At 40.5% G+C, this 14,139-nt stretch overlaps 1 protein-coding gene across 1 annotated transcript in view; it reads left to right on the top strand.

Moving 5' to 3' along the window:
* Positions 1 to 2,029: 2,029 nt before the first annotated feature.
* LOC134348853 (uncharacterized) overlaps positions 2,030 to 14,139 on the top strand; it is a 79,719-nt gene continuing 67,609 nt past the window's right edge. Inside the window, exons 1-2 of the mRNA XM_063052636.1 lie at positions 2,030 to 2,097; positions 9,912 to 10,011. Coding sequence (XP_062908706.1) covers positions 9,924 to 10,011 — 88 coding nt within the window. The 5' untranslated portion in view covers positions 2,030 to 2,097; positions 9,912 to 9,923. The remainder of the gene's footprint in view (positions 2,098 to 9,911; positions 10,012 to 14,139) is intronic.

A 14,139-nucleotide genomic window follows, 5' to 3' on the forward strand; every position in this document is an offset into this window, starting at 1 on the left:
TTTGATATGAATCACCAGCTTCCTTTCATAATTCATCCTTTCCTTCTTAATGAACTTCTTAGTTTCCTTCTGCAAGTTTTTAAAAGCTCCCCAATCTTCTATCTTCCCACCAGCTCTGGCTTCCTTGTATGCCCTCTTTTTTGCTTTTACTTTGGCTCTGACTTCACTTGTCAGCCACGGTGGTGTCCTTCTTCCCTACGAAAATTTCTTATTTGGAATATATCTGTCTTGCACTTGCCTCATTTTTTGCAGAAACTCGACTTCAGTTTCGTCCGGAATTCTCACTTCACTCTTGACTTGGCTTTGCAGGGATTGTATTTGGATCTTTTGTAACTTTCTGAGGAACAGTCTGAATCATTTTGTGGGGACACACTCATCTACAACTGTTTTTATGAAGCCCTTAAGAACTATAGTATATTCATTCAGATCCACAGATGAGTCCTTAAACATAACTCAGTCTACTGACTCGAACCAATCCCATAGCCACCCCTCTGCCACCCGCAACGATGTCTTTGCTGTTCTAAACTCTGGAGCTTTTCTCCTTCACAAAACAGAAGGAAAATACAGAAGAAAGATGTGTGTGAGGAAACGGTAATTAACGGTGAATACTTAGCACAGTCAGAGATCTACAACTGCCAGGAAATTATATTTGAATCAGCATAAAATGAGGAACAAACTTCACTACCCATTTCCTCATTTTGTTAACTGGAAACGTCTTTTGAAATGGGGTGTTAACTGTTCACATTGTTCACACTGTTAACATCAGTGGATCAGATGGACACAGGCTCGGCTGTGTAGGTCACTAAGAGTGAGTGACTTTGGCAACTATGGAAATTGAGTGCGAGCAGGTCAGCAGGGCCTGGAATATCACTCTATTGTGGGGACAAGACAATGGGTATATTTGAAATGGAGGTGGCTAGGTTCTTGATGAGTAAGGGTGTCAAAAGTCACGATGAGAATGCAGGAGAACAGAGTTAAGAGAGATAATAAATCAGCCGTGATGGAATGTGGAATAGACATGCTGGATTGAATGGTCTAAATCTGCAGCTTTGTATTATTGCTGAATGGATAGACAGCAATATTTCACAGCTGTAGTTTTTCAGTTGAGGAAGTGGTCAGAATAGATTTGAAACTTTGACAAATCAACACCCTGAACCGAAGTTTGCAGAGCCAACATTTTTTATTCCATTTTTAATAGCATTTTTATACAATCAAGAGTATTTCTTGATTTAATTTAAAGTAAGATATGTGCAGTTCTATTAATACTGTTTAAAAAGAATATTGGACTCAGACAATGAATAAATATTCTTAAAATTTGATTTGGTTTATTTGGGGGTAACTAGACCTTTAGTAAATGAAAATTATTTTTCAAATCAACATTACCTTGAATTGGCATTGGGGCAAAGAAGATCACAAGTTATTCTCAAAAGCTGTGAAGGTCTTGGGGCAATCTGTGAGGTTCTATATGGGAAACACTAAAGGACACTGGCAAAAATTGTATCATTATGAAGATGGTGGCTGGAACTTCTGCCTTAGTTAAAACTGGAAACACACAGTCAATATTAGATTAACTTGCAAAATCTTTTATTACCTTAAATATCAAATCAATCTCACGTCTTATTTTTTCAACCTATAGTTCACCATGTGGTGTTGTGTCTGCATACAGTTTAAAGCTATCAGACCACCACAATTCATTAACAAACATAGAACCCAACAAAATTGACCGTGTTCCTTTCATTACGGCATATTCTGTCACTTACCATTACCTTGTACATTTGATGCTCTCCCAAAACCTTTAAAATAATGATGGTCCAAGTCTAAATTCTTTCAATACATTTTTGAGTTCAGTAACCTCCTGTTTGTGGATTGTCCAAATTAGCTATTCCAAGCTGATTTTTCATTGGCTCAAACACACTTAACACGAGTCATTCCTGAACCCTGAGCTGAAGAGGAAGAGGAAGCTCGCCTGCCCTGTGGTTTCTCTTGAGATGCTGTCACTCACGATGCGGAGTCTGGGGAATTCAGCCTGTTGTGTGTCACCGTATTCGTAACTGGCATGTCAGTCTGTGCACTCCTTCACGAATATCTTCCTACAAGGTAGGTGACCTCACTGTAATCTCACTTCAAGGAAAGGAGATCTTTAAATGAGGTCAAACAATTGAACTCAGTGTTAATTATCTTATACTGCTTGAAACTTCACTCTTTCAATCAGTTCTACTGTTGCGTTCTGTCTCACTGTCAATTAGACAAGGGCTTTAAGACATTACTTATTTGTTCTTTTACTTAGTTTTCTCTCAATTGCAATAAAGGAGGGTACTCATAGATCAATTACCAGAATCCCATATTATACTCATTTTAAGCTTCCCTTCTTGTTGCCTGGTCAATACTACACTTTCAAAGACAAAATGGATTTAATTTTTCCTGTTCCCTCATGGACACTCTGGGACTGTTTGAGATTTTCATTCTCCCTCACCATTCTGCTGCCTGTTCAGTTCATGGCCTGAGCAGTGAGTTCAAACTTACCTGGAACCATTTTGCTGGAAAGAATGTAGATGAACATATCAGAAAAAACTGAACGGGCAGCTCCTTAAGGTGGGATTGAATTTACAGATGGGCAGCAGTAATTCTAGAATTTCCTCAGTCAGAAGCCATATGACTGTGTGAAAATGGTAGTGGGCAACAAGGAAAGCCACCAAAGCTTGCAGTGGCATAGAAATCAGCTGGGAAAATGGGCTGAAAGATGGCAGATGAGATTTAATGAGATAGAACGGCTTCCGCAGATTCAACTGCCAGCAGGATTCTCACTGGCAGTTGGGGCCGTTGATTGAGTGGGTGGGGACTCTGGTGTGGAGGAGCCTAGTAATTTGGAAAGGGTTAGTTTGTAGCCTATGGCTGCAAAAGGTAGGGGGCGGGGTGGTTTGAGATTGAAAGAGGAGGGCGGGAGACTGTGGAATACTCCAGAAGTAAGGGTAGCCAAAAAAGGGGTGCATCAAGTGAAAGACCTGAAGTAATGGGGGACAACAAATTGAGGAAAATGAGTGAATTGGAGGAATTTATAGTTCTGTATAAAATTAAATGTCAGAAGGAAGGGGAAGGAGGATTTAGAGCCCTTAATCCTTTGAAAGTGGCAGCAGCGTTAGAGAACCAAATAGGTAAAAGATTCCAGACCAAGATTTTGTCTAATGGATTGCTGAAAATTTGTTGCAAAGATATTGACCAATATAACAGTGCTAAAACGTTCCAAAAATTGGTTGTGAAAGTGGAGTGTATTACTCTGAAAGAAAGCAAGGGAGTTAAGGGGGTAGTGTATGGTATTTGGTCTGGCATGAATGAAAATGAAATTTTGGACAATATTAAAGGTGGTCGAGTGATTGAAGCCAAACGATTAAAATCGAGAGAAGGTGGTAACTGGGATTCTCCTGTTCTTCTAGTTTTTTCAGGCGATGTTCTTCCAACTAGAGTCTATCTTGGGTGCATGTCTTATCAAGTTAGAGAATACATTAGACCTCCCTCATGCTGTTATAATTGCCAGAGATTTGGACATGTTGCTAGTTCATGTTGAGGTAAAGGAAGATGTATGAAATGTGGAGAGGATCATGATATTAAAGTATGTAAGGCAGCGGTGCCTAAATGCAGTAACTGTGGAGGGGACCATATAGCGGTGTTCAGAGGATGTGAGTATTTTAGTAAGGCAAAGCAGATTCAGGATGTTAGAATCCAACAAAAGATATCATATGCTGAGGCAGCAAAGAAAGTTGATAGAGAGCAAAGGATAAATAAAGAAAAGATTGGAATGATGGGGAGTCAGTTCATTCCTAGTTATCCAACTATGGTTCCTTCAGGCATATTGTTGATGACGAAAGAGTCTTTTTTGGCGTTTGTTGTTGATGTACTGGTCAGGGCTAAAACTACAGTCAAGAGGTCGGATATGATAAAAGTAGTTGTTGGAGCTGCAGAAAGATTCCTTGATATAAAACAAATTTTGCCGGAAAAATTACCTAAGTATATGACAGACAAACAATCACTGAATACTTCCCAGTTGTCGGGATCAGAGAGTACGGAGGAGCTTTATGTGGATGAAGAGGCCAATAATTAGTATTTGGATGTTTTTAATATTACAATGGAATGCAAGAATTTTATCTGCAAATGGTTAAGAATTAAAAAGATTTGTTGGAACTTTTAAAGACAAGCCTGATTTAATCTGTATAGAGGAGACATGGTTGAAGCTTCATTTCGATTTTGTGATCCCTGGATATGATAGTTTGAGAGCTGACAGAATGGGTAAATCTGGTGGAGGGTGTGCAACTTTCATAAAAACAGGTCTCCAGTTTAGAAGACTTGATTTTAAATCTCACCTTGAAATTATGGCTGTGGAGGTTTGGCGCTCTCGTGGTCAAATAACTTTCATTAACTTTTATAAACTAGGTAATATGATGTTATCAGATTTGGATGAAATTATGAATAAGGTAAAATCCCCAGTAATCTGGGTTGGAGATTTCAATGCCTATAATCCTATATGGGGTAGTGAAAATAAAGATGGTAATGGAGCGGTAGTAGAGGAGTTTCTAGATAAATACAACATGGTACTGCTAAATGACGGAAGGCCTACAAGATTTAATATTGTAAAGAGTACTTGTAGTCAATTAGACTTATCTATCACTTCCTCAAACTTAGCTTGGGTTGGGGAATGGGATGTTATGGACAGATACACACTAGGAAGTGATCACTATCCTATATTATGTAGATTTGGTAGAAATTTGATAGTAGAAGTTGAGGAGAGGTCTGATAGGTATAACTTTTCCTTGGCTTATTGGGATGAGTACCAGGAGAAAGCTGTGGATATCACAGAATAAATTAATAGCGAGTGCTCCATAGATGATTGGAAAGAATCTTTCTGTTCTATAATTCATAAAGTTGCTCAGTTGACTATTCCGCGAAAGAATGTTCCTAAGGGTCAACCACTAATTCTGTGGTGGAATAAGAATTTTGATATAGCAGCAAGAAACAGAAATAGAGTTTACAGGAAATTAAGAAAGTACCCAGTGTTAGATAACGTTATGGAGTATAAAAAGGAAAGAGCAGTAGCAAGGGGAGTAATTAAAAATGCAGAGAGAGATAGTTGGAGAAGGTTTCGTGGAACCCTGAGCTCTGAGACACCTAGAAAGCAGCTATGGACGATCATTCACAGAATGTCAGGGATATATAGGAGACCATCTATCCCAGCTTTGCTGGAAGGAGATATTGAAGCTGTAACCAATAAGGAAAAGGCTGATATGTTTGTAGAGGTGTTCCAAGTGTTACACAGTTCTGGAGAGTTAGGTGATTTGAGAAAGGAAATTATGTTAAAGGAAAGTTGGAAATTCGACAGGAGTTTGGATGATAATAGGTCCACAAATTTGTTTTTCTCCCTTCAGGAATTGCAGGAAGCTGTCCATTCAGGTTCAAACACTTCTCCTGGTAGGGATGGACTGTGTTATGAATTGCTTAAGCATTTAGATGACTCTGTATTAATATAAATTATAGCATTGTTTAATTCAGTGTGGAAAGAAGGGAAATTACCAGTAGAACGGAAGCATGAGGTGGTAGTTCCAGTTTTAAAGCCAGGAAAGGACTTGTCTAGTCCTAGTTCATATCGGCCTATAGCTTTAACGTCAGGGCTTTGTAAAATTATGGAATGAATGGTCACCAACAGACTTGTTTAATTTTTTGGAAAATAAGGGACATTTTGCTGCCTGTCAAAAATGGTTTTAGAACTGGAAGATCAACAATGGAATCTGTTGCCCTTTTACGTTTGTAGATCATGATATTAAAAAAGCATTTAAAATAGAGAAGTAATGGTATGTATATTTCTAGATATTGAAAGAGCATATGACTCACTATGGAGGGATGGCTTATTAATTAAACTCTATGATGCGGGAATTAGAGGTAGAATGTTTAATTGGATCAAAGATTTCCTTAAGGAAAGGACAATTCAAGTAAGGATAGGCAGAACAAGCTCCAAGTCAGTTAAAATAGGTAATGGTACCCCTCAAGGAAGTGTCATTAGTCCAATTCTTTTCAATGTCATGATAAATGATTTCTTTGATCAGTTAGGGACCGAATTTGGCAAATAACGATGGTGCAATCTGGAAAAGAGGAAGAAATATCAAGAATATATTAAGGCAGGTACAAAAGGCTTTAAGATCAGTTGAAAACTGGGCTAATAAATGGGGTTTCAGGATTTCAGCTTCTAAGTCCAAATATATGATTTTTGGCTTTAGAAGAAAGATGCCTGATTATGAATCATATCTATATGATTCTCCACTAGAAAAAGTCAAGGTATTCAAGTTTTTAGGTGTCTGGTTTGATGAAAGACTTACTTGGAGGGTTCATATAGATAAAACAATTGGAAAGTGTGAGAAAGTTTTAAATGTTATGAGAAGTATTGCTGGATGCGACTGGGGAGCAGGGCGGGAAACTATGTAGTTAATACATCTAGCTATGATTAGATCAGTTATAGATTATGGTTGTATTGCTTATGGTTCCGCTGCTACAGCAGTGCTTGGAAAACTAGACACTGTGCAGTCCATAGCACTTAGACTCTGTTGTGGAGCTTTTAGAAGAACATCAGTCCCGGCATTATGTGTGGAGATGGGAGAAGTGCCTCTACATTTAAGACGAATTCAGTTGGGCCTGCAGTGTTGGGCAAAACTAAATGGATTCAATCACAGCTGTCCTCCAAAGTGCCTTTTGCAGGGGAAGTCAGAGCGCCAAAGTAAAATTAAAAGATACCCATTTTTAGATTTGGTTAATAACTGGGCTGTGAAATTGAAACTGACTGAGGAATACATAATTGACCAAATTTGCTTGCCACCTGTCCCTTTTTGGCTCTTTCCAGAACCAGAAGTAAACCTATTCCTCCTTTTTCAGCTTCAAGGAAGCAGTGCAATTTTATCAGTGTTGATCACAAATGAGTATTTAAATAATAAATGGGGATCATCTTGGAGTTAAGATTGGTCAGCAGGTTTCAGATGGTGTTTCTGTCTTTCCAACAGAATTATTAGCAATCCTCTGGGCCTTATGGTGGATAGAAGACTCTCAGCCATGTAGGGTTATCATCTGCTTGGATTCTGCTACTGCTTTAGAGGCTATAAAAGAGAATAAATCGAAAGCTCGTCCTGACATAGTTATTGAGATTCTCTTAGTGTCGTTTAGAGTAGGGAAAATGGGCTGTGCGGTTAGATTTTCATGGGTACCTGGGCATGCTGGGGTGAAGGGAAATGAAATTGTGGATGGCATTGCAAAGTCTTCCTTACAGAGCTGGCAAGTTGAAATTAGAGTTACCCTAGGCAGAGCAGAATTGAGAAGTAGGATTAAAAATGGTATAGGGAAGAGTGGCAGGAGGACTGGAAAAATGAATTAAGGGGCAGGCATTATTTTTCTAGTCACCCACTAGTTAAAAAGATCTCAGACTGTTACCTTTTAAGTTGTAGAGATATGGTGAAATTAACAAGAATTGGGTTGGGGCATTGTGGGTTAAACTATTACTTAAAGATAACAGGAAAACATCCTACTGGATTATGTGACTGTGGTAGTCCAGAGACAGTCCAGCATGTTTTGCTGAGCTGTAATCGATACAAAATTGAAAGAAGCATGTTATTCAAGAGGCTATCTGGCTTGAATTTATTATGGTTTTCTATCAAATCTTTGTTTGGCCATCAAGAGAATCAACATCTGATTGAAGAGTTTATTATTCAGTTTATACGTGAGACTAGGTTATATTCGAGAATTTGAGTTCCTTGAAGTTCTATAATAATTATATATCCTGCGGAGGGCTGTAATATGCCTAGATGTATCTAAACAGCCGGAAAAAGAAGAAGAAGAAGAAGAAGAAGAAGAAGAAGAAGAAGAAGAAGAAGAAGAAGAAGAAGAAGAAGAAGAAGAAGAAGAAAAGATTTGATGCAGACAAGTGTGAGGTGTTGCACTTTGGGAGGACAAACCAGGGTAGGTCTTTCACCGTGAATGGTAGTGCATTGAGGAATGTGATCGAAAAGAGGGATCCGAGTATACAGATTTATAATTCCGTGGAAGTGTCTTCACAGATAGACAGGTTCTTAAAGAGAGCTTTTGGTACATTGGCTTTCATAGATCAGAATATTGGATAGAGGAATTGGAATGTTTTGTTGGAATTGTGTCTGTAATGGCTTCTTTGTAATAATTCACTGCTAAAGCTAATGTAATGGCTTCTCTGTAATGTTCACTGCTGAAGCAACAGTTTCTCTGTAGCAGCAATATTTGGTTTATGGCTGGAGATAACAGAGCTGTAGGATGCATATTAGCCAATTGGAGATTGTTGCTTTGTCTTGTGTATTTGGAAGGATGTTTTTTCGCGGTCTTTGTGTCGAGGAGAGATGAAGAGGGAAGACACGTGTGGAGAGAGCTGGTAGACCACCGGACGGAGAGGACTGGGATCTGAGGGTCCGAAGGTCGGCGATGTTCGGAGGAGACCGATGGTGGAGGAGTGACTAATGAGTGAGCTCCAACGTGAACTTTTGACTTGAATTGGGCTTTTTAAAATTTTCATTACTCACCCTATATTCAGGTTAAGATTCAATCATTTAATTGCATATGGTGTACTGTCTGACATTTTGCATTGTGGGTTTGTAACTGGGGGTACATTACACAGCATCCACACAAACGTGATTACCCACTTTGGTGGGGTTGAAGGCTGTTTCCCCTAGACGAGCACGAGCTGGGCGAGCCTCATGTCATACATGGGTGAGGCCAAATTTGGAGTAATGGATGCAGTTTCAGTCACCTACGTACAGGAGAGTTATCAATAAGATTGAAAAAATGCCGAGTAAGTTTACAATGATTTTGCTGGGACTTGAGGACCTGAGAGCTAAGGAAAGATTGAATAGGTTAGTACTTTGTTCCCTGGGGTGTAGGTGAATGAGGGGTGATTTGATGAGTTAAACAAATCATGAGGAGGATAGATAGGTAAATGCATGCAGACTCTTTCCTCTGTGGTTTGGTGAGACTGGAACTAGAGGTCATAAGTTATGAGTGAAAGTTGAATTATTTAAGGGAAACCTGACAGGGAGCTTCTTCACTCAGTGGATGGTGAGTGTGGAACAAGATGTCAGCAGATGTGATGGATGTGGATCTGATTGAATAATTTAAGAGAAGTTTGGATAAATACATGGATGGGAGGGCTATGGTCCAGGTGCAGGTTGATGGGACTTTGCAGAATAATAGTTTGTCATGAACTGGATGGAGTGCTGTTCTTGTTTCTGTGCTGTAGTGCTCTGTGAATCTCTGTGAATCTCTGATTTCAATTGCACCATTTAAGAGGAGTTAGCAAAGGTACGTGGATGAAGAGAGGCATGGAGGGCTATGGACTGAATGCAGATAGAAGGCAAAACACCAGGCTGGCTCAGACAAATGGGCCAAAGGGCCTGTTTCAGTGTTAGTGATGACCGTGAAACTCGTGTAAAAAAATACTAAGTTTCATTCTATTCCAGCCACGCCCAGCCTGGACTATACCCCATATGATTCATAAAATGTGATTGACACTGAATTGGTTTCACAGTCCCCTCAATTCACAAGTAATTCAGGGTTGGCACTAAATGTCAACCTCATCAGTGATGCACATAAACACTCAGTCTCAGTTGCTACTCACAAGAATGGAACTTACTGTGGTCCTCTGCTGTTGTAGCCATTCCACATCAAGGTTTGAAACGTGCATTCTGAAGTGTTCCTGCATACCACTGTTGCAACCCGTGCTTATTTGAAGAATAATTTGCCAAACTTGTAACTCACTTCAGGCTCTCTACAGTGAAACTCGGCGCTGGGGGGCGCTGACTCGTGCTGTCTGTGGGCTCGGGTGGGTTCCTGCTGCTCAGTCTAAAACTGCATTTCATCTCTTACAGGAAACCCACAAAATGAGGCTGAGGTTTCACTGCAGAACTTTGCCAGTTGGTTTGATGTTTAATTTCTTTGTTCTACTTCTTCATCCTGTTTCTACTCAAAGTAAGTGATTTTTCTTCACCAATCACAACCACATTGTTTTATTATTGTCCATGTAAACTTGCTGCCCATTTTCAAACTTACATTGCTCTCTGAGTCCCTGAATGTGCTGCTGTCTCACAATCCATCCCATTATTAACAGAGCTCCATCTCTGTGCTCCTTTCACCAGGACTCTTCCCTACTGCACCAACACAGTTCCTATCACAGTCAGAAATAACATCCAGTGAGCACGTTGCAGAGGGAAACTCTCCCTTTTTATCCTGCCCAGTCTGTCTGCAGACTTTGATAAGTTGTCCACAATATCTCCTCCAACAACTCCCCACCACAGTCCAGCCGAGTGGAACTGCTCTCACCTTGCTGATCCATTTGTAGCTTGAGACTCACCCGCAATTTCTTCACTTCATCTCCTGCACATTTTCCCCTGGCTCCCTCTGACAACCTATCCTGGGATCCTCCTAATTCTCATTTTTTAGCACTCTTTGATGACGCCAACCGAAAACTGATTCTTGCTTCCAATAGTCAACTGTCAACACCTCCTCGAGCTTGCCAACCCCTCTCTAAAACCCTCCACAATCTCCAAACTTGCAGATTGCGTGTGGAGTGCCCAATGCAGGAAGACCAAATATTACACACACACACACAAATCACTCAACACTATTTCCTGGCAGAATGATGATATCTCCTGGCAACTGTCTGAGGCTGAAAACACAATAGCAAACATAGTGCCTTATTTACCAGGAGATGGGCTTCCATCCACAAAGACAGTGGGAGATACAGGAAAAGAACATGAGGAGATTATGAAAAGTGTAATTGTAACGGGTTCTTGAGTTGGTATTACTAATCACCTCAATGTTGACCAGAACAATGTAGTGCTGACATTTAGATCACACCATATTAGTCATGTGCATCCGACAGTTTTTGACATAGTATATGAATATTGTAAAAGAGGCCAGACTGGACATTATATTTGGAAATGAGCCTTACCATGTGAGGTCTGTGTTGGAGGGGGGTGAGTTGGAAAGTTGGGGGAGCATTTTGGGAACAGCAATCACAACCCTACAAATATTCAAATTGCTATCTATATTGGGAAGACTGGAACTTGGGGCAAATTGCTAAATCAGTGAAATGGTAATTAGAAGAGTATTATGCAGGAGCTGGGGAAAGTTACTTGAGAGCAACAGTTATTGGGTAAGTCCACATCAGACATGTGAAAAATGATCAGGGTTCGTGAGAGAGAAAATAAGTTGAGATTAGCGGGGTTAATAAACATTAGATTATAAGAGATATTTCAAATTCAGTCAAAAAGCCAAAAATCTCCATGAAATGCCCTTGGTAGATGGGAATAAAGATGATTACAAGGAATTTTGCACAAACATTAAAAACAACAGAGTAACTAGAACGGAGGTAGCACCACTCAATGAAAAAGGAGGAAACATTTGTCTGAAGCATGTAGAAAGGTGCTTTATTTGTAGTATCAAAATGACATTTTGGTCTGTTAGAAAATGGAACCTCTATTGTGTTAGAGTGCTTTGTTAATGTTTGTGCTATAATATGCCAATACACCTTGAAAATATGACAAACTGCAGATAGACAAGCAGGTGCAAATCCTTTCAGCATCCAGTGACCCTGTGGTCTCTGTATGATGAGAGACCTGGGCAAGGATGGTCAGGGCGCATGTGCTAGAGTATCCAAGACACGATACGAGACTGAAATGAGAACAGGGTTCTAAACCAGACACTGGATGAGAATCCAACATAGATCTGACGATTGATCAGTTCAGGTGCTCTTTAAATATTAAAATCCTGGCACCAAATCATGACTGCCAATTAGTAGGGTGGTCCTGCATCTTTAAAAGGGCAGTGCCAGCTATCCATAATCCAGAAAGTCAGAGTGTTTAAACTGCGTACGCTAGCACGTGTGGGTGCTTATCGTAACAGGAACCCCTCCCCTACAGCCAACACTTGCCAGCGCTGGCTGCTCAGAGAGATGTTGATGGTAGTCATGGATAAGAGCTAAATCAGGCAATTTGTAGGCTTTTGAAAAACAATCTACCATGGTGATGGTCTTCCCTTTAGAAGATGAAAGACCCGTGACAAAATCCATGGAGATGTGTGCCCATAGTCTTTTCGGAATAGGTAGAAGATGAAGGAGGCCATGAAGTTGGATGAGGTGTTCCTTGTTCCGGCCACACACCTTGAAAGCCTGCAGGTATTGTTGGACCTCTTTACCCATTCCCAACCACCAGTAGTTTCTCTTAATAAACTCGAAGGTCCTGGTAACCCCTCGGTGAGTGGTCATTCTAGATGTGTGTCCCCAGTGAAGTACCTTAGTCCTGACAAAACTTGGGATGAACAGATGACCCAGAGTACCATTCTTGGAAATCACCCATTGCAGCTGGGCCTTGTGAACAAGCGTGTTGATTCCCCAACAAATGGGTGCTATCATCTTAACTTGGGACAAAATGGTGGTAGGTTGCTCCTCTCTTTCAGGTTCATTGAACTGATGAGATAAAGCATCCGGTTTTTAATTCTTTGACCCCCGGTCCATTGGTCAGAACAAAATTGAACTGGTTAAAGAAAAGAAAAATCCTGACCTGCCTGGAATTCAGACTTTTTGCCTCCTGAATACATTCCAGGTTTTTGTGGTCTGTACATATAATTAAATGGGTTTCTGCCCCTCTCAATCCAATGACATCATTCCTCCAATGCCAACTTGATCACGTGCAGCTCTCTCTTTCTAATGTCATAGTTCACCTCTGCCAGAGAAAAATGGACATGGGTTCAGTTTATTTTTTGAAGGTGTCCATTGAGAAAATATGCACCAACTCCAAGGACTAAGATATCTTCCTCCATGATGAAGAGAATGTCGGGGTTAGGTGAAACCAAAATAGGAGTTGACGTGAACTGCTGTTTGAGTTCTGCAAAAGCACTCTCCACTTCGGTAGTCCAATCAAAAGGGCCTGTGGATCTTTTCGTTAATACTGTCAGCAGAGCCTCCACTGAGCTGAAGGTCCTGATGAACTTCAAAGGTTCAAAAGTTCAATTATTATCAAAGTATACAACTATGAGATTCTTCATCTCCAGACAGCCGCAAAACCAAGAGGGCAAGATCATCCACCTCCAAATCCCTCCTCCCCACAAAAAATATGAACAAAAATGCAACAGACATATTGATCTCCAAACACCCCCCCCCACCCCGCACACAAAAAACATGAAAGATTGGGTGAAAAACATAATATATAAAAACTTATACGGCTGAAAAAAAATCTATAGTCCAAGTCCATATTCAAAATGCAGAAAATCTGGGTAACATTCTCCAGGCCCAACAGCAGTTCTTTCAGTCCCTGCAGCAGAGTGATCCCACCAGCAGTCGAAAGGCAGGTAGCCAGTTCTCACCTTCCGCATTCATCTCAATGCTTCAGTCACCATTGCCACTTTAATCAGCGAACAATGGAAGTTTTAATCTGCGAAATGGAGGCAATCATTGGCTTGCGCTCCATCCTACAGCCTTCTCATCACATTTATGCCGGAGCCATCTTGACCGGAAAACTTTCTGTAAAAGTTGGCAAATCCCAGGAATCATTGGATTTGCTTCATATTGGATGGTTGTGGCCAATCTCTGACTGCTTGAGCCTTACTAGGGTCCATCTTGAGACTGCCATTGGAGATGGTAAAACCAAAAAATGAAAAGGTGATTTTGTGAAATTTGGTTTCTCCAGCTTGACATAAAGTCCATGATCTAGAAGTCTCTTTAAAATATCTCTGACATTAGCGACAAGCTCCTCCATGTACTTTGAGAAAATTAGGGTGTCATCCAAGTTAACAAAGGCACAGTTATAGAGAACATCCCAAAGGACATAATTTATAAAGGCCTGGAAAACTGCTGGAGCATTTGCGAGGCCAAACACATGCCTCAGAGTGCTTTGTCAGTGTGTTGAATGTAGTGTCCACTCGTCGCCCTCTTTTCTGTGGACCAGATTGTATGCACTCCACAAGTCCAGCTTTGAGAATGCTCTTGCCCCTTGGAGAATCCCAAAGGCAGTGTTCATGAGTGGAAGCGGGTAACAATTCTTGGCCATTATGCAATACAGTTCTCTATAATCAATGCATGACCGCAGGCCACCCTTCCTT

This window comes from Mobula hypostoma, chromosome 7 (assembly GCF_963921235.1).
Source record: "Mobula hypostoma chromosome 7, sMobHyp1.1, whole genome shotgun sequence".
NCBI classification, from domain to species: domain Eukaryota; kingdom Metazoa; phylum Chordata; class Chondrichthyes; order Myliobatiformes; family Myliobatidae; genus Mobula; species Mobula hypostoma.